This window comes from Magnolia sinica, chromosome 14 (assembly GCF_029962835.1).
Source record: "Magnolia sinica isolate HGM2019 chromosome 14, MsV1, whole genome shotgun sequence".
NCBI lineage: Eukaryota > Viridiplantae > Streptophyta > Magnoliopsida > Magnoliales > Magnoliaceae > Magnolia > Magnolia sinica.
In genome coordinates this window covers 2,207,294-2,228,453 of record NC_080586.1, presented here as the reverse complement: position 1 = coordinate 2,228,453, position 21,160 = coordinate 2,207,294, and the positions used below count along the sequence as shown (strand labels likewise).

The 21,160-nt window shown below is 40.1% G+C and overlaps 2 protein-coding genes across 8 annotated transcripts; one reads left to right on the top strand and one right to left on the bottom strand.

Annotated features, from left to right (window-relative positions):
• Positions 1–776: 776 nt before the first annotated feature.
• Positions 777–10,673, bottom strand: LOC131225388 (uncharacterized). The gene is made up of 7 exons (XM_058220916.1): positions 10,504–10,673; positions 10,303–10,377; positions 8,768–8,825; positions 7,603–7,658; positions 5,048–5,110; positions 2,497–2,562; positions 777–1,158 (listed from the first exon to the last, which is right to left on the bottom strand). The coding sequence occupies exons 1-7, from the start codon at positions 10,564–10,566 to the stop codon at positions 928–930; spliced, it is 612 nt and encodes a 203-aa protein (XP_058076899.1). The 5' UTR covers positions 10,567–10,673; the 3' UTR covers positions 777–927.
• Positions 10,674–13,552: 2,879 nt separating this feature from the next.
• Positions 13,553–19,494, top strand: LOC131225249 (pentatricopeptide repeat-containing protein At1g77360, mitochondrial). Of its 7 annotated transcripts, none has more exons than XM_058220747.1 (4): positions 13,553–15,436; positions 17,533–17,707; positions 18,998–19,097; positions 19,176–19,494. In XM_058220747.1, the coding sequence occupies exon 1, from the start codon at positions 13,631–13,633 to the stop codon at positions 15,173–15,175; it is 1,545 nt and encodes a 514-aa protein (XP_058076730.1). In that variant the 5' UTR covers positions 13,553–13,630; the 3' UTR covers positions 15,176–15,436; positions 17,533–17,707; positions 18,998–19,097; positions 19,176–19,494. The 7 variants fall into 7 exon arrangements, with proteins under 7 accessions (XP_058076730.1, XP_058076731.1, XP_058076729.1 ...); XM_058220748.1 differs by lacking the exon at positions 17,533–17,707 and adding an exon at positions 15,544–15,953; XM_058220746.1 differs by lacking the exon at positions 17,533–17,707.
• Positions 19,495–21,160: the final 1,666 nt, after the last annotated feature.

Below are 21,160 nucleotides of genomic sequence, written 5' to 3'. Positions count from 1 at the left end.
AAATGTTTATTCAACGAAATTAAGTGGGTGACATCAGATGGTTAGCTCGTCTGATCAGCTGTCGATGCAGAATGGGCCATCAGCTTTTGGTGGCCTGGATTGGCATGATCTCAATACAATGTAGATGAAGTGCACCAGGCGTATATTCTACCACCGTTTGTGCTGGTTTCGGACGAGCCTAAAGGCATGTTTGTTTGGGATCACGCATGAGTTTTGCGGCTGTAACTAATCAGGCGTCTTTGGTTTCAAATGCATACAGACCTGACATGGTTGCCCCACCCAGCACAAACTCATTTAACACCATCAGAATGGGTATTTCATTAGCTGGGTGGTTGCCCTTCGACCCAGATACCTATCTATGTAGCTTGCCTCTGCTGGGTACCTAGCTCAAAGGTCACCTAGACAAGTTTTGAACCAGCCCTTTTTTCCTGGTTTCAACTAATACTTTATAAAGAAAGTACCAAAGGGGCAGAAATAAAAGGATGACCACAAACCCTAGGAGGAGAAATCCGCTCCAATATAAATACGACTCTTCCCTCAACTTTCCTCAATTTGAAGGGCGACTGCACCAGGCAAAGACCTCTAAATCCATGGCCCACTTGCAAATCTTCATTTAGTCACTCGATTGGCATGCCAATCCAGGCATAAAGTTGTAATAAGCTATCCTAGATCTTGGAGCACCAGTGTACCGTTGTATGATCCAAAGAGGCAGCGAGAGATGCCAAGAAAAGAAGACCGATGCAACCAAACCAACACCTGTTTGCCGATATGACTGATATACATAACCCGAGCTCTTGTGAATATGCCACCTTTCAAGTGGGTGAGGGAATGATTTCAAGATTTTGAAATTAAATGTGCTGGTTACAGGAGTTCCTTAATAAAAATAGGCTGGGAGACAACTACATATCAAAAAAAAATAAAAAAGTTCTAACTGTCATCTTCATCGCTTTCATCACTGTATGACACCAGACCGCCGAGTGCCCCATTATTGATATCTTGGGACTTCCCTAGTGCACCATTTGATGGTTTTGCCATGTTCAAAGGTTTCTCGGAACTCGACACCTCTGTTTTGGCCTTCTTTGCTTGTGGCTTAACCGTTATAATCATGCCTCCCAATGGGCGTGCTTGGCGGTTCTTCCTCTCAACTGGCTTTGGTTCCTGCAGAGAATGGATGACCCTGAAAGCCTCCCCGTCTAAAACATGATACTAGGAAATTGGGAAAGTATGTGGTGATGTAACTAAGATAAAATTAGTTATCAGTTACCATCTCTGTACATATGGCACACCTGCAGAGTACCAGGACTGTTTGTCTGACAGGCCCTACCCATATTTAGGGGAACCACACACAAAAAAGAAAAGAAAAGAAGGGGGGGGAATCTTCATGTTTAATTCAGTCTTTGATTGAAAAAATATATATGGCCGAAATTCGGTAAAAAAAAAAAAGAAGAAGAAGAAGAAGAAGAAGAAGAAAAAGAAATGCCAAAATTGCAGAGACTGACAAGTCTGGGTTTAATATGGTTTGGACAAAAAAAACGGAATGCAAAAGTCAGCTATATATGTGCATATGAGTGTATGTATACCCTATTTAAAATAGAAAACTTTAATTAAAATAATTAGAAATGTCAATATGCACAACCAATAATGTACATATAGTCGAATAGTGTTCTTTGCCTCTCTCAAATCTTTCCTTTTCAAGTAAACCTCATATAAATCAATCCATCTCTATTTAAAAATAAATAAATCACCGTCCACCCCCACCCCCCCAAAAAAAACGGAATGCAAAAGTCAGCTATATATGTGCATATGAGTGTATGTATACCCTATTTAAAATAGAAAACTTTAATTAAAATAATTAGAAATGTCGATATGCACGACCAATAATGTACATATAGTCGAATAGTGTTCTTTGCCTCTCTCAAATCTTTCCTTTTCAAGTAAACCTCATATAAATCAATCCGTCTCTATTTAAAAATAAATAAATCACCGTCCACCCCCCTCACCCCCCAAAAAAGAAAAAGAAAAAGTTTGATCAACTATACGCAATTTTTTAAAGGACAAAATACAGAGTTTAAAATGGAGTTTTGCTAACTAGTGCCCTGCCATGGATCAATATGCCCGAAGAGAGCACCGGCTAATGGTCCTAACAACCAACTAGATGACTTGAACAAAAGAAATGAATGCTTAGAAAGAGAAAACAAATAAGAAGTCCACCCAACCATTAGATACTTCATGGGAAAATGCCATCCAACTGACGGATCAGATCAACTAGCCACTATGATTTTTGGAGTACATCCAATCTACATATTGATACTTGTTGTGTGCCATGTGTATGGAGATGAGAATGATTGATAACTAATTCAGACTACAGTTTAGCATTGGGATCCTTAAAAAATTCAACTGATAATCAAGCTGCGGCCAAAATCAATACATGCAAAAGGGTTAAAACAGGAATATTTTGTCTGTGTGAACACCTGCAGACATTCATTGGTAACTTACCTCAACTCTGGGAGCAGGTGTTTCTTTTAGCTCATACACAAGGGAAGACTGGGCTGCAACTGCTTCCTGAAAAAACCCACAAATATAAACATCTGAGAAGACATCAAGTTGTGAGAAGCAATGATGGCTCCACTAGGCTTTAAGAATCAAGAACCATATTTCTTTCTTTTCCCAGGAAAAGTTTTCTTAAGTAAAAAAGGGGAGTGATTCAATGGTTCTCAATAAATTCCAGTGGATAAGAGGGGCTTGTTCTTGATTTTCGTACCAAAAGAAAGATACTTCTGTGTGAATAGTTATTTTATGCAGATGATCATCATATGACGTTGAAACTTATGGAAACACTTGGGAATGAAAGCATTTCAGAAGCCTGTTTACTAGTGTCTTTGGGATTGGTATATTGAGAAGCCAATCCATTGCCAACTGCGTATGAAGATCTCAACACAATATTCATAAAGCTAGGGAACAACCCTAGAAAGGGTGCACACAATATCAATGGTTGGTTCCAGATTTTTAGTGGAATCTATCCTCAAGGGAGACTCCAAGTCTCACAGTTTCCATCTCCTAAGGGCAGTAGCAAAGCTTAAAGTTGATAGCATTGACATGGGAATTTGAAGCCAACAGGACTTTGACACATTTTCAGCACATGGTTGGGGAAGGTTTTGCAGTTGTTTACAATTCCTTCATGTGAGCCAAAGCTTATGCCTTAAAGCTTCTGAAGCTAGGAATGCTCCAGTAGGGCTTTGGACCTCTGCAATTAGTCTTGTTGAGTGTTGTCAATGATTTCACGCAATTCCTCCAATGCAGTTCTTCAAATTGTTTACTGAAACCTGAAAAAAAATAAAATAATAATAATAATGATAATAATTCCTAGGTTGATAGGCAAAAAGATTATGTGATAGGACTTCCTTTATATGGATTAACCCCACTTTGATCATCTTCTTCTGGTTGAAGTTGGTGATCCCAAATATTTGCATGATGTGCATGAGGGAATGAGGAGTCGGTTGATAATATATTTATCCATTGCTCACTCGCTAGAGAATTGTTGGAGAGGTCCCTTGCAATGTTCAATGTGTTGTGGGTGATGCCGGAGTCCATTAAGAGTTTCTTCATGTCTTGGCATGGGGGTGTGGGAAAAAGAAAAAAGAGAGATTATTTGGAGGCTATTCATATTGGCAGGCATATGGGCCTTATGCGGAGAAAAGAATGGTGTTTCCATAATCAAAGTGGGTTGGTCTTAGAGGTCTTTAGAAGGGAAAGTTTGTAAGTAATTGGGTGGGCCTCTAATATAGAGGCTCTCACAGAGAGTTCTCTCTCGTTTGATTCTTAGTCTGCCTTGTAATTGATTTATTATCACCTTCTTTGTTAATAAAATCATCAATTCGGAAAAAAAGAAAAAGAAAAAAGAAGTGGGTAACTAGATTAATCTGCTAGGTACCAAGAAGTTGCAAATGAACATTAGCAAAAGAAGATATATAAAAAAAAGGTGACTTGGTTATGGTTTATCTCTGCAAATAAAGGTTTCTGAGAGAAACTTATAATAAGCTCAAGTCTAAGAAGATTGGTTTGTACTGAGTCAAGAGAAAATTAGGTAAAAATGCATTTGAGATTAAGTTGTCACATGACTTAGATATCTCATCAACTTTCAACATAGTGGACTTGTTCAAGTACCATGGCAAGGCATCTCACACTCAACCAGGCCAATATAAGCAATGCTTATGAAATGGAAGAACAAGCTCTATTCTGAATGCACATGGATCACGTGCAACGAATTGAAAAGGTTGAACCCGGACCTCTACTACTTGTATGAAACATTCAACTCGCCAGAGTCAAGTTCTTTCCAAATTGGAGTGAATGACGTAGGCCCATGGTCCACCACAAGGCCCAACATGTGCAGATTTTGGCTGTTTGTTGCAACATCTGGAGCCTATGTGTCAAAGATCACATTTGCCATTTGCGAAAGATAAGGGGCTGATCACATTCGTGTGCTCTTGTTCATTTCTCTGCGATTCGGGTATCAAGATTTCATCGACTCGATAACCGGGTTGCGCCCATCTGTTAGGCACCGAGAATTCTTATTACATGAACTTTTGTGTCTTGCTACAGACTATTTTAATAAAAGAAATCAATTCCTGTTGATGTTTTATGGGTTGTGGTCATAACTAGATCGAAATAGTACACATTAGAAAACCTAAAGGTAGTAAATGAGTTTGTTCATTCCTACATACTATTGTTCTGTTGTTATGGAACCCAGAAAGGAGTTAGCACTCCTCACCACCTCCATCAAAGTCCTTGTATGCCTTTCCCATTCTTTTTTTCAGGCATTTCAACCCTAATCAACTACAGCATATGAAATGTTTAAATCACGATTAAGTTTCTGTAATAAGTGACCTATAAATACTATTCCAGTGCCTAGAGGGAAAAAAAAAAGTGAAACAAACCAAACAGAATAATCATGAAAAACTAGGAATGATGAAAAAACTAACTGTAATATTCTAATGCTCCAAAAAACCTATGAAACTAGCTTCAAAACAAGGAGTGATTAAGATTTTACTTGGAAATTCCGAAGTTGTTGGGCTTCTTCATTTGCCATCTGCTGCTCATATTCCTTCCTTGACTGCATAAAAACAATGAAATCAGAAAGAGAAGGAAGAATAAACAATTGGTGCTACCAATGGGAGATAGAATCATTCTTCAAAGATCTCTATAAATTTCACCCAGAGATGTAAGAATCAACAATCATCTAATCAGCAACATCATTTGTCTTGCTTTCATTTTCACAGTTGGCAACAGTTAATGGCAGCAAATGTTACTATATGCAATAATCCAGTTGAGGAAGTCACTTCCAAATAGAACAGACATCATGCCATAAAAAGACTTCATAGCTCCACACTAAAAATTAATTTGATAACTCATATCAGTACACTAACTCAAGTGTTAAGAAAGAAATTTTTGTTTATCATGATACAAGATAAAACAATTATGAAACAGTATCAGAGCATCCATTTGGTGAACCTGCCTAAGTTTTGAGAGTAGTACAGGTAGGGCTGTCAATGGGCCAGGCAGAGATCAGCCCAAGCCTGGTCCATTTAACTTTTGGGGCTGAAATAGCCCAGACTCTGTCTGAAGGCTTGAAAGTTATGCCCAAGCCAGGGCTATGGAATTCATAAACGGGCCTATATTCAGGCTAGGCCCGGGCATCGATGGAAAATCTTATCACATCAACGCCAGCCCCAGACCATTTATTTATCTGCCACTGCCTCAAAAAGCAAACCACTGCCCAGTTGGCAGGCCTGGTTGAGAAGCCTGATGGCCAGCCTTGCATATTAAATGGTACTGTGATTATATCCACTTCAGTATTCCTTTCTTTCCTCCCCGTCTTTCTGGAAACTCCAGGTCCAGGATTTGAGCTTTGCTTTCAGTTCAGCTAGAGTTCACAGTTTCCTTCACTTGCTGTCGAGAGTGTGCCTTTTTATGCATCCTCGTCTTCAGGATCTTTGGAATCATCTGTTCCCTTGCTTCCTTTTTTACTTGAGACTGTCATCATCTCCCTCCTCTTCATCTTTTGTGAGCTTCGTTGTTTGTTGTGGCATTTGGAGAAGGAACAGAGTTCAACGCTAGGTTGCAAGGAAAGTAATAAGAAGATGAAAGCGGAAACTCATCAACTGGGGAGTTGATTAAGTATCACATCAAGGGGATTTGAACCCACGGTTCATCTGTCCGTCCCTGGTGGAATAGATGCACTCACCAGACCAATTCTTAAGCACGAGATCCAACAATCTTATAGACCCGGAGAAAATAACAGTGCCTTGAGAGGATGCTCCTTCAAACCCCCCATATTTCAGACCGTGGATATATGATTACATTATAGCATTGTGTGATGAAAAGGAACCAGTAGAAAAGCAGCGAGCAGAGCTTAAAAAGCAAAGAGAGCCAGCTAGCCATCTGGAAATGAGTAGACTTATGGGGTATTAGAGTTATGCCTTTGCTTCTCCTGTGCCTTAGGGAAATTAGAGTAGATATGGAACACCAAAAGGAGGTTCATGGCGCAGGGTAAAAATGTCAGAGGAATAGTTATTTTGCAATGTACCGGTTGTGTATGAAATTCTTTCAATAAAGAATCACAAGATTTTGAGTGAAACATGATGTTTGTCAATTAGAAAATAAATTTAAAAAAAAAAAATTAAAAACAGCTCTATGGCTCCGATCTACTAGTGCCCCCACTGCTGCTTCTCCCGCTCATGGCCATAGGTATGTAGCCGACGGAAGACTTTTATTGCTGCTCCTACTTAATCCCCTTAACTCTCCTTTCTTTTTTATATTTCTTGCTTCTTTTTTCTTTTTTTGGCCCTCCGCACGCACATCTCAGTGAGTCATGCTCTTGTTCTTCCGATTCTCCGGGGAGCAGAGCGTCAGGATCTAGCCACTTCTTGAAGAAGATCTTGATTCGCTTGTCAAAGAGAAAGAGGGTTTCTATAATGACTGTAGTAGCCGTATCAAAGTGCCAAATTCCTCTCGCTTGAAAAAGAGTAAATAAAATCCATTCCTCTCTCAATGGGGGTAGGGCTCTTTTCTCATTGGGAGGCATTCAGTTGCTACGTCTTATGCTCACCTTTCCCCTTTGCCTTTGTGGGCGCTAGTGAGGACCATACCTGAACCAAGAGACACGGTGTCTTATGCCTTCATTTCCATAGTCTATGACATAGAGACATGTACAGCCACAAAGATGACTGAATGCAGAGAGACAAAGGTCCAAGCATGTTAAAAGATATGAGGATGTCTCGTTTGTCATATTAAGTTTCAACCACGTTACATACAAGTTGTTACATATCATGAACATGCTCCGTAAAATCCAGTAGAATAAGTAATGTGGTATGATCCAGATCACAACGAATTAAGCAGCCTACGGAATCAGAATAATAAATAAATAACAAAAAGTTCAAAGATGCAAATACAATCAGCGATTAAACAGGATCATATTAAGAAGCACAACATTCCTCTTTTCTAACAACAGTGTGCTATCCACGAGAATTAGCATGTGTGATTGCAGTCCTAGATCATTGGTGCTGGCATACCCAGTTAGTGAATAGCTTTATAACCCATGCTCACCATCTCCAAATTTTCTAGAAATTCAGTCTCGTCCTCATCCAGAGCTTTGGGTGGTCCTGAAATAGAAAAGAGTAGAGCTGTCAAACAACTATTTACTCTAAAAGCTTAAGTTGTCAAAGTGTGGTGTATCAATGTATATCAAGGGACTTTATCACACCGACACCCCCCCGCACATGCAGGGTGGGAACTCCACACGGGAATAGACTGACAAGGGTGGAGGGACACTCACACCATAAATAGGCCGGGCTTTATTTCCCGGTCCCTAGGCCGGACCTAATTTTCCTAACCCCCTATGGGAGAATAATATATTAGCAAGGCATATTTGCTGCTCTCAAGATTCGAACATAGGACCTTCCACTCTGATACCATGTCAAACAACCATTTACTCTAAAAGCTTGAGCTGCAGAGTGTGGTGTATCAATGTATATCAAGGGACTTTATCACTCCAACAAGGGCATCATTTATTTTAAGTTCAAAATATAGTCACCGAATACCAACAAGAAGTACACAACATACTCAATAGCATACTCATCCACAATCTTATAGTTGAGTGATCTTAGTCATTACATTCATCCACAGCAGGTTGCATGATCCACAACACAATGATATGTACAAAGATACTCACACTTTGACTCTGTGTGAGCAAGGCTGACGGCCCTACCATGGATAGACCATGCCCCCACAAGTCACCTTGACAACTCTAACCATTCAACCAGTGAGCTGCAGAGAAACGACTGAGAAAATATTCTCCAATGGCCCAAAGTCCTTGGTAAACACTAGAGATTGGACATCAAGGATCTTGCAGTCTATAATATTTTCCGGGCAATCTCGTACAGGGTGGTGCCATCCACTCAACAATCTATGTCACCGAACCATGGGCTGCACAATTACAGTTCAGGGCCTGAGGATTCGATGATCATATATTTCCCCTTCATCCAATATGAAGCAGCACCCAGTAATTTGTACAACGTGGCTAGGTGCCCCAAACATTATCTGTTGGTGCTACTTCTAAGCCTAGAAAGATCAAACAAATTATTCAGTAAACATATTTCACACAACAATGTGTTGAAGGAAACCTAAACCAGTTCCAAAGTAACTCAACATCATTGAAGTAGCAAAGGACCAAAGAAATCCTCAATCTTATAGGGAAAACTAAGGCACCCACTATGCTTGAACCGCTCATTGAATTCTGCATCTTTCTTGTCTTTATTCTCCTTTAATATCTGCAAGAAATAAGTAATTAATCAAAGCAAAAGTCTAAAAGATAGTTCCACTTAGAGTTCACTAACTACAAGATTAAGGTCCACATAACAAAAAAGATCACTTCAGTGATTAGAAATGACGAAAACAATAAGGAGAATTTTTTTCCATAATAATTAAAGGAACATCCAAGGGTGCGACTGATCAAAAGCATCATCATCATCTAAGCCTTATACCAATTAATTGAGTTGGCTACATAAATCCTATTCCGCCATTCCACTTTATCAAGGGCCATAACTTTAATTAAGACCATAGGTCATCAAGTCCTTTCTCACTACCTCCACCCATGTCCTTTTGAGCCTTTCCCTTTCCTTTTTAGAGCCTTCAATTTGTACCAACTCAGTCCTTCTAACCAACACAGTTCTTGATCTCTGTTGCACATAACCAAACCATCTAAATCTACTTTCCTTCATCTTGTTAACTATTGGTGCTACTCTTTTTTTTTTTTTTTTAATTATTGGTGCTACTCTTAAGTTCTCTCAATTGTGTTCATTTCTAATTACATCCTTGTTCTTTTTTTCAAAAAAAAAAAAAACTACCCAACGTTCTTGTTTTGTCCTCCCTCGTGTTGCCATTCATCCATCTCAACACCCTTGTTTCAACTACAATCATCCTAGGAACATGTTGTCCTTAACTGCCAACATTATGTCCATATAGCATGACTGGTCTTATACCTATCCTATGGAATTTACCTTTCAGTTTGAGTAGTACACTATGATCACATAAAACTCCAAAGGCACATCTCCATTTCTTCCACCTGGCTAGAATTCTATGGGCAACATCCTTCTCAATCTCTCCACTCTCATGAATGATAGAAAGCATAAATTATATGATATAATTTTCAAAAGGCATCGAAAAGAGAAATGCTCCACTGCACACAACAGAATGGAAGTTATTGCTTCCTCTTTTTCTTTTTCTCTAAGCAACATTGCATTGGTTGCATTTGGAACGGTGACCCATTCAAGCAACCTGGACTGTCCATTCTGTCTAGCCCGGTATCCACGGTCCACCATCAAAAGGCATACTAATTGGAGGGTCTCATCCAACCAATAAACGTCTTGCAAAATGGATGGCCAGGATCAATCTGCACCATCCAACCTGTATGACCCACCTTGGATTGCCTACAGCTATCAAGATCACTTAGGTGAGACAATCCCAACCATCCCATCTATTTCAATTGTAAGAACAAACCCAATTTTCAGATACATAGGACCTCCCAGTGCATTTTTGCAAAGTGGCCAATAAAAAGTCGGCTGGACTGAATGGACGGTCAAGATTGATCGATAGACACTGTCTATTGGTCCAAATGCAACTCAATGCAGTTATTTCGGCAATAGAGATGAAAATAACATATATTGGATAGATAGTAATCGAACAAGAAAAATAAAAACAAAAACAGATATAGAAAATAATAATCAGGAAAAGGAAATTGAAGATCACCTCAAAGAGGGGTCTATCTCTCTGAGCGGTGCCGTCTTCAGGTCTCTCTCCTCTCGTTTTCTTAGCTTCCTCCAACTGCGATCCGAACAAAAACCGATCTCTTTTGAGTAAGAAGAAGAAGAACATAGGTACTTTGGAAATATAGATTGAAAGTTTTCTAGGGTTAGGGTTTTGAGTTTGGTGGAAAAGGGAAGAAAAGACCTGTTCTTGGGAAACGAAATTCATAAGCCGAATGCGAGGAGGAGAAAGTGATTCTTCCGCCATCTCGTCTCTGAGAAGAAGCTGTTTTCTTTTTGCAGGCCGAGGATATGGCTATTTGGAAGAAAATCAGAAACGAAAGTCGGAGGGAAGGAGGGACAGGACACGTTACGCGCGAGAATCCCCTTCGCACGTGGGAACGCCCTGCACGTGCAAGATCTCAAGGCCACCGATCATGATTGCGTACTGAGTCACTAAGTACGCTTTTATTGTACCGAGTAAACTCCGTTGGGCCCACCGTAAATGTATGTGATTTATCCACGCCGTCCATCTTTTTTTTCCAGCTCATTTTAGGGGTCGAGCCTAAAATTGAAAAATATCCAAAGCACGGGTGGACCATAGGAAACGGTGGGAATAATGATTTCCATCGTCCAAACCTTTCTAGGGCCCACATTAATGTCTATTTATCATCAACTTGTTCATAAGATCGAACATACGTATGAACGAAGGGAAAACACAAATATCAATTTCATTCCGAACTTATGAACTGAGTGGAAAAATACATCAATCACAGTAGCCCCGTTGAGCTTAATCAGTACGCTTGGCCTACCCAGCTACTCAGTACGCAATCCGCTTCCTAACTGGTGACAAGGATGGGGGACCCACCATGATGTATGTGTTTATCCTAGCTGTATGTCCATTTATCCCACCATGAGGATTACCTTATTTAAAAATCAGTCGTTCACACTAATTAAATAGGCCACATGATGGAAAATAATATCTATCTATTTGTAAATTTAAAAAACATACAAGCATACACGATGAGCGTATACGGATCCTCTTGAAAAGGTGACGCTGTTAGATGGGTTGGATGTCACATGGAATTAAAAGATGGGAAGTTACATACCGAGTGATAGAGGTGTACATGGGTCAAGTTGAGTCGAGACTCCAACTCGAACTCGGCTCAGTCCTTGAACTTGATTGGTCAAGTCAGGTTGGTTCAGTTAGCAGCTCAGGGTAGTTCAATCCAAGTTCACATATTCAGCATTTTTACAAACACATAGACTATACATCCAAATTCTCACTATATGTAAAATAATAACAATAGTTTTATAGGTATTTAATCAAACACCTCTTAGGTAACATCAAAATTAAGAAAAAAATGATATTTCTTTCATATACATACTTTCCTTGCACTAGCCGACACTTCATTGAGTCATTTCATCAAACACTCAGCTAGCGATATCCATATTAAAATAACCGAGTCATCAATCTAATTCGGTCCGAGTCGGTTCGAATTAAGGTTCTATCCAAGTCGAGTCGAGCTCGAACAAGCTCGAACTCGGCTCAAAATTTTTTCAAGTTCCAAAAACCAGTTCAACTCAATTCGAATCTAATTTCGAGCTAAGGCAAGTCAAGCTTTTTCAAGTCGAATAGATCGAGCTTACTGAGCTAACTTGACTAGTGTAAAGCCCTACCAAGTGTATAGTTACTTGTAGTTCAACTAGTTACACTACGAGTTATAATGCACCCAATTGAATATTTGGATCATGTCTCACTCATATTCTACTGGTGGGAATGAGTAGGAGTTTTGAATGGCCACCATAATGTATATATTTTATCCACACAATTCATTCATTTTTTTCTATCAGTTTAGGATATACCTCTAAAACTAAGGCAGATTCAAGACAGATGTGGACTACATAAAGGGGATTAAACTCTTATTGCTAAAAACTTATCAGACCACGTAAGTTTTGGATTGAACTTGTATTTGTGTTTTATCTTCATATAAGTTTATGTAATTTTATTAACAGATGGGATAGAAAATAAACATCACAGTGGGCCTTACAAAAGTATCAACAATGAAAAGCGGCGGCTTCACGTGGCATGGTCCAAGCTTACGTACTAAAATCATACGGAAAAATGGATGGGCAGTAACTCATATATCACGGTGGCCACTACGGGCGTGGGTAGGACGCAATCTGCATTAAATCCTACCATGAGGACAAGCTTACGGAAAAATAATCCCTATTCACTCATTAAGAAGGCCATATCATAGAAAACCATGTATAGCCATTGATAAATAGAAATATAATTGCAGCCTATTCGATGAGTGGATATAGATGAATTTTGTACCGGATGATCCTTGTGATAAGGCCAAGCTATTGGGTGGATTGGATTTCACATAAACTTAATAGATTGAAAAATATCTGCTGGATGGACTGTTACTTGTAATCCAAGCGGTTGGACTGGAGACCTTCTCTATGTAAATATACACGCGTATACACACGCGTCTAAATAATAATAGTTCTCGCCTAATTAACTTAAAGGATATAGTGCTAATGCTGATACATCAAGCACCCACATCCTACGCATATATGAGATCCAGACCATTCATCTGCTGTCAGGACCTTGATTGAGCACCATATGCCAATAAATACGACAGCGATGATTCCAGCCGCTGGTTGGAGATTTTTTGCCCATTGGCTATTGTCTTGTTGGTCTTATTTTGTAATTGAATTGTGATCGTCAAAGTCATTCCATCAATGGCTAAGTCATTCCACAGTTTGTGATGTCTACCTTGATGTATTTTTCGTATATCCACGCCGTTCATCAGTTTTGCTAGCTCATTTTAAGTCACTGACTAAAAATTGAAAAAGATCCAAGTCTCAGGTGGGCCACACCAAAGGAAGCAGCGGTGAGTGAACACCCACAAATAAAAACTTCATGTGGGCCACAAAAAGTTTTGGATCAAGCTGATATTTGTGTTTTCCCTTATCCAGGTCTATATGACCTTTATCCACAGGTTGGATCGCAAATAAACCTTAGGGTGGATCCTAGAAAGTTTATAATGGTGGCCGTTCGATCAACACTGTTTCCTACGGTCCGGCCCACCTGCTTCATATTTTTGGCCCCATGCCCTAATTAGACCTGGCAAGTCTGATGGACGGCTCGGATATACAAAACGTACGTTATGTGGGCCCATGATTCAAACGCACGAACAGACGGAAAAAAAAACATAAACCTACTCGCCCCAGCCGACCGAAGGGAGAGAAAGAGAGAGACGATTGCAGAGAGAGAGAGAGAGCTTACTGGAGCTTCTTCCATGGCGGGAGATTTGCTGTAATGGATGTGTGTATTCCCCCTCTTTCTCTCTTTACAGAAATCATTTCCCACTAACCCAACTTGCAGGCATCCAAACGACCTCGCTTCGACATCGATCTCCACCGTGGCATTCGTCTCTTTTCTAAAAGAAATTCAAAACATGATTCGATGGAGAACATTCTCGAGAATGTACAGTTCGAATTCAAACTTGGAAGAGATTCCCAATTCCATGCAGAGAATTTGCAAGATCATGATGTCTTCCCCCAAATTAGGTCTAGAGCATTCCCTTGACGAGAGCGGTATCCGAGTTTCCCCAGACTTAGCTGAGGAAATCCTCAAGCGGTTTGAGAATGCTGGTATGCTGGCCCACCGCTTCTTTGGGTGGGCTGGCAAGCAGCGGAGCTATTCCCATACCGTCCGATCGTACCACATCATGATTGCGTCTTTGGCCAAGATCCGGCAGTACAAGATCATGTGGGACCTCATCAACGCCATGCGTGTGGAAGGGATTTTGAATGTCGAGACGTTCTGTGTAATCATGCGCAAGTATGCAAGTGCGCAGAAGGCAGACGAGGCAGTCTACACCTTCAACGTCATGGATCGGTTCGGCGTGGCTCCGAACCTGGCTGCATTCAATGGACTGCTGAGTGCTCTCTGCAAGGCGAAGAATGTTCGCAAGGCACAGGAGATTTTTGACGGGTTGAAGGATCGGTTCGTGCCTGATTCGAAGACTTATAGTATCTTGCTGGAGGGATGGGGGAAGGAGCCGAATCTTCCCAAGGTGAGGGAGGTGTCCCAAGAGATGGTTGATAAGGGCTGCAATCCTGATATCGTCACGTATGGGATCATGGTCAATGCTCTTTGCAAAGCAGGCCGGGTCGAGGAAGCAGTCAGTGTTGTTAGGGAGATGGATTCCAAGGGTTTTAGGCCGACATCTTTTATTTATAGCGTTTTGATCCATACATATGGGTCCGAGAAGCGGATTTCGGATGCAGTTGATACGTTCTTGGAGATGGAAAGGAATGGGATTAAGGCAGACGTGGCTGTGTACAATGCACTAATAAGTGCATTTTGCAGGGTGGAGAGGTTCAAGAACATTTATCGGGTTTTGGAAGAGATGGACCATAAGGGCGTCCAGCCCAATTCGAGGACCTGCAATATCATTTTGAGTGGTTTGATTGGCACTGGGGAGAATGTTGAGGCCTTCCGGGTTTTCCGCCGGATGATCAAATGCTGTGAGCCTGATTCAGACACCTACACGATGATGATAAAGATGTTCTGTGAGAGTGATAAGATGGAGATGGCTTTGAAAGTTTGGAAGTATATGGGGATGAAGCAGTTTGTTCCGAGCATGCACACCCTTTCAGTGCTTATAAATGGATTGTGTGAGAAGGGAGAGGTTAGCAAGGCTTGTGTGTTTATGGAAGAGATGATAGATAAGGGCATTCGACCACCAGGCACTACTTTCGGGAGGTTGAGGCAGTTGCTATTGAAGGAAGGCAGGAAAGATGTGCTAGATTTTCTTTTGGAGAAAATGAATCTTTTAGTTAAGGAACCTTTATGCGATTGACTACACCCATTGAGATATTGTGAAAGGTGCTTGCTTCAAAATTGGTTTCCCTATCATTGCAGCAGCCTTAATTTCAGACTCTGGCAGAAGAAAATTGCAAGAAGTTTACTAACCAAAGGGATCGCTGTATTGGGTCTCAACAAGATGCTCTTTGATCACATGAAACTGTTCAGTTGCTTGATACAAGAGGTTGATGGTTATATGAATCCGCAGTATTGGGGCTGTCAAGTTGAAACCTTTGGCCCCATTGAGCTTATGCAGGTATATATTTTTTTAAAATTATCTGTTATATCCTGAAACTCAATTGGGTAGTTTTGACCTAACTGCGTATTGTTGCCATTTCTCATTTCACATTTCTTTCTTTCAAGATTTAGGACAAGAAGCTGCAATTGTATATCCCTTCCTCCTTTGTTACATGCTGAAACATTATAACTAATGGCAAGTTCTGTCATCCCTTGGTAGGGTGCTCTGCTGAAAAGAACCTGCTTGTGTGTTTGCTTCTTCTTCTTCTTCTTTTTTGAAATGTTTGTTTGTAGTGACTGTATATGCTTGCTCGCCTGTTGGGGCATGCATGTGATAATTTGCCTGGGGGCAGTAGTGGGAGGGAGTGTTGGTACGTGAATGGTGTGCAATGGCTGGTTCCGAAAGCCTGGATATGAAAAGAAGGATGATGTCTGGTGGGCAGCTAATCGCAAAACAATTTTCAATTCACCATTTGAAAGCCAACCCCAAGCTGTTGAGAGACGCTAAGATGATGATGATGTGAATTTGAAGTGAGGTTGGAAGAAATCATAGGCTTCGTTAATTTATAGCTTTTCAATCTGTGTACCATCTTTGCATGCCAATTTGCAAGATCCTAATTTACCATGCCTCGTAAGCATATGTAGAACGGTCACAAAATGGTAATTATGTACAGGAAAGACGCTTATGGGTAGTATGGTAATGGTATGAATATGTTATCATATGTAAATATGTTCTAGCATGTAGCTAAGTCAAATCATCATTATTACCATCATCATCATCTAAGCTTATCCCTATTCCCAACTAATTGGGTCAGCTCAATGAATCCCTTTTCTCCATTCCGCTTTATCAAGAACCATAACTTTAGTTAGACCATATGTCATCAAGTGTTTTCTAACTACCTCCACCCATGTCCTTTAGGGCCTTCCCCTTGCCCTTCTAAAGCCTTCAACTTGTACCAACGCACTCCTAACAGGTACAGTTCCTGGTCTCCATTGCACATGATTAAATCATCTAAGTCTATTGTCCCTCATCTTGTTACCTATTGGCGCTACTCCTAAATTCCCTTAAATGCTTTAGTTTCTAATTTAATCCTTGTCTTACCATTCATCCATCTCAACATCATCATTTCAGCTACACTCATCCTATGGACATGTTCCTTAACTGCCCAACATTCTGCCCCATAAAGCATGGCTGGTCTTAACCTTCCTATAAAATTTCCCTTTCAGTTTGAGTGGCACTGGCACATGACAATTGTATCATTTATTTATTTATTTCTGCTGTGGACATAGCCATAGTGCAAATATTTCCTTTTCCAAACAATGATGCTTTATTACAGTTCCTTTTGAACAAGTTGCTCAAACAATATCTAACCTGCAAAAGTTTACCATCTCATTGCTTTGGAGAGGAGCTAATAGCTGAAAAACAATAACATGAGAATGGCCTATGCTACTGTGTGCATTTGGTAGCAATTCTTAATGTTGGCAGCTCACCCACCCTGCACCTGGCATACCTGTACCTCTCAAAAGGTCACACTAATCGGATAATCTTAACCATCTGATATAGCTGTTGGATTTGGACTATTTTCTTTTTGACTATCCAGTGGAAATGCGGGTTGTACTCTTCCTTTTTAACATCTCCACGTTTCAATCTCCTTTGGCCTCTACACATTTTGGGTCGAAGGGCACATCTATTCTGTCTGGTAGAGCCCTTCTGTTAATTTCACAGTGATTGAATAATCTCAACCTTGAACCTTCTGATATTACCATTGAATTTGGACCATTTTCATTTTAACCATAGTAATGATGATCTTTGAGTTGCACTTCTTTTTCTAATGGGTCCATTTTTTCTTAACTTTGGGTTGCACTCTTCTTTTTTTAAATGTGTACATGTTTTAATCCCCTTTGTTTTGCACACACACCTTTTGTGTTGTCAGCCACTTCCATTCAATCTGGTATAGATCCCTATTGTAATTTTACACAAGTACACATTTCTTAAATTATCATTGTAGAGCGTTATTTATTTATTTATATATAAACACTCTCTCTGAGTAGGCAGCTTTAACTGTGTTGGCATTTCATAGTGTGCTTTTTATCATATAATTTCATTGTAAACAGGGAACTATAGTGGGGGTAGAATCTGGCGATGCCACCGCTGCTGTAGATCCTTCTGGTGCCCACACGATTAGCCGGTCCTTTCCTCATATGAGAATAGTCAGCCATTGGCTCACTTCCTGTGAGCAACTGCCTAGGTCCCTGATGCTCAGATCATAACAAACCATCCATCAATCAAGTATGTTCTTCTTATTTACATTGTCCCTTTCCTTCTTTCTTTTTAGTTATTATCAGAGTTTAAAATCATTCTGCTCTGCTTTGTGGTTGTATTGAATAAGGTTTTTCTATATTGGTGTGCCAAGCTCGAAGTACACTTGTCTGGATCTACTGCTTGGATTTGATGCCTTTTCATTCCTTTATGAGAAAGTAATTAGGCCAACTGTTCAAGAAACATTAAAGATCGCCAATTTAAGGCAGTCAGGCAGTGGAATATCGAAATAGGATAATACTCCTGCTCTGAAATTGTGCTTCCATGGCATTGAACTAGGATAAAATTATTTTTCAAGATCTTTCCAAACCCTTGTAGTTGCTTTCGATAAATTAGTTGCTGCCTAGCATAGGAAATTAACTCAATCATGTTCCGAACAAAGTGTGTTTCTTATCTGCGATCAAAACCATTTAAGGTTGAAGTCTTGTGAATTACAAGCATGGCATAGGTGCATGACTATGTGCAACTTATAAAGCTGCGGCGTACTTCTGGGCTTGTCAGTCCATGTTGGTTGGTTCAGTCATGAATATTTTTCGTATACAAGGCTAGTCCTAAATTTGACTTCGGATGGCAGATTTCTTCTTGTGATCTTTTTCCTTTTTGTGGAATGATCTTCTATCAAAGATCTGAAAAGGTTATGCCTATGGTTTCTCTAGCATTTACTGTTCTGGCCTATCCCTCAACATGATGAGTTGGTTCAGATCATTGTGTGCTCATTGTGGAAGTTAATTTTACTTTTGAATAGCTGGCTAAATAGCTGTAGCGAAGGCATTTTTTTCTTGGGAAATCAAAAGACCGAAGCCCCTTTTCTTTCTTTTTTTCTTTTTTTTTGTTATACTTGTTTAGACTTCCATATATATTTTCATTTATCATTAACGTTTGTCTGAAACTTCTTTAGAGCTTTCTTTCTATTTGAATGAGCTCTTTAACTAGACCAAGTTTTTATATTTTTTTTACAAGGTGCAATTGCATATGCTTGTGCTTGTAGATGATCCTAACCAATTTCCATCTTGATGCTGCTTGTAATATTTACTGATAAGTCAACAGAAATAGCTTCTTTTTATAGGTTTTCTTTTCTTTTGTTTGTTCCCTAATACTTGAAATCTCATTTCCAGTATTAATATGCTCAACATGTGAACAGATACTAGTTGTTTTAGCTTTATTCGTCATATAAGCATCTATTCATGAGGTAGTTGCTTCTGTTATCTTCTTCGATGAGTAAATGAGAGCAGACTAACAGTGTCAAACAATTTATTGCAGGGTGGGACTCCATCTTCTGTCTATGTTTCTTCATGGATCGATGATGTGGAGCAGTTCCTGCTGGAGGACAATGACGAAATTGCCGAGAATCACGATTTCTGTAATGATTTCTTCTCCGACATTCTTCTCGATGCTCTGTCCGATGCCTTATATGATGATGCCGTGGCTTTGAATGTAGGGATTCTAGGTCGAGAAGGAAATTCCACTGATGAGGAGAAGGAGAAGAGCAACTTTTATGAAGAGAAGATCGCGGGAGAAAGTGATCAGATGACCAAGAAACAGAAAAGGTACCAGTAGTTAGGGTGTATCTTCTGGTTCCGTAAAATCTGGTTTTTTGAGTCATCTGAGAATCTCCTCAGGTGCATAGTTTGCTTGTAAATATCAGGGATTTAGGGTTTGATTTTCTTGTGGATATGTAAAGAAAATGCCATTGAGGAACAAGAATAGTGATTTTCATGGAAGATTGTCAAATATATATCCATAAATTTGTTTTTTTATCAATAATTTATTTATAGCTGGTGAAAATGAAATGTTTCATGCCAAATCTATCATAAAAATGTTGAATCCGTAAAATTTCAATTTTGTTATCACATTTGGGATTTTCAGAGGCATTTGTAAGGAAATTTTCTAGTGGCATTTACTAATTAAAATGGCCATGAGCGATTCATTCAAGCTGGGAGATTTTTTTTCTCTCTCTCTTCTCCTATTTTTGTAATTTGCTATGAAAATCTAGAGAGCTTTTTTTTTTTTTTTTGAGAAGTGACGAAATTTTATTAATGAAAAAAGGAAACAAACAGGGTTGGCCTGCTGAGATAGCAGACCAACACACCCAAGGAAAAGAAAATGAAAGCGGCTTGATGCAGCCAGGCTGCTGAGCGAGGGAGGCCCATTCCACTGTGGAGAAATGGACCTTCTTAATTAAAAACCCAACATCATGAGCTTCCCCTTTGAAGCATCTCCCATTGCGCTCTTCCCAGATCGCCCACCAAACCGCTGCTAAAGACTTCCTCCAAACTTGATTTATCTGTTTCCCAAAGTCTGCCCCGTGCCAAGCTTGAAGCAAGCTGGCAGAAGAGGAGGGGAGAACCCAGGAAATATTGAACCAAAAAAAAACTGCTGACCAAAGCTGAAGAGTGAGGGGACAGTGAATAAAGTGGTGATCCACTGATTCTGCATCCGCCATGCGGCAAAGGCAGATGTTAGGAATGCTCAATCCATGTAGCCACTTGAGTTTTGGATCTGTCTCAATTTTTTTGGCTCAGCCCAACGTAATATGGTAAAACAGATAGATGGGGTCGATTTCTCACAAACATGACGGTGAACTCTACCTAGCTTCTGACAGCAGGAACTTCCTAAGACAAGATTTGCAGGCAATCCAGGTCCAATGTCCGTGAGAATCCACCATCTTGTCAGCTCATGTTAGGTCATGAGTTCGAAAATGAGGTAAATTTAAAACTCAAAGTGGGCAACATGATAGGAAAAGGTGTAAAAAGTGTGGAGAGAAATGCCAATTGTTGAAACCTTTCCGAACTGATATTTATATGAAATTCGAGCCATTTTTCAATTCATCCCCACCCGGTTGAATTGAAAATACAAAAATATTAGCCTGCTTCAAAACTTCTGTGGCCTCAAGAATGTTTCAACGTTAGGTGTTCAATTCCCACTATTTCTTTCCATCCAGTGTTTTAGATTTGTCTTGGATCTGGGCTTGTATCCTAATATGAGCTAGCACAATAGATTGATGGGTGAAGTTCTCACAAACATCACAATGGCCCCGCCTAGCTCCTGACTGTAAGAACTTCTTACAGTCAGGGATCACAGGCAAACAGCATCCCAGGCGACCACTTGGACTTGGTCAAAACCTGATCCGGTTTGGCACCGGACCAGGAGAAGTTAGAAAAATTAGAGTTGGTCCGAGTCAAAAACCTGATCCGGTTTGGCACCGGACCAGGAGAAGTTAGAAAAATTCGAGTTGGTCCGAGTCACCCCTGACTTGGGTGGGTTGTGACTCAAAACCTAACTAGCCGCTTTATGATTTAAACTTGGTGACCCAATAGGTTGATCACATGCAGATGATTGAAACTGCGACCGTCAATGCTTGTCGAGAAGTTGCTCAATGGCTCTGATGCATCTCGCCATGATAATTTACCCAAACATTTGATG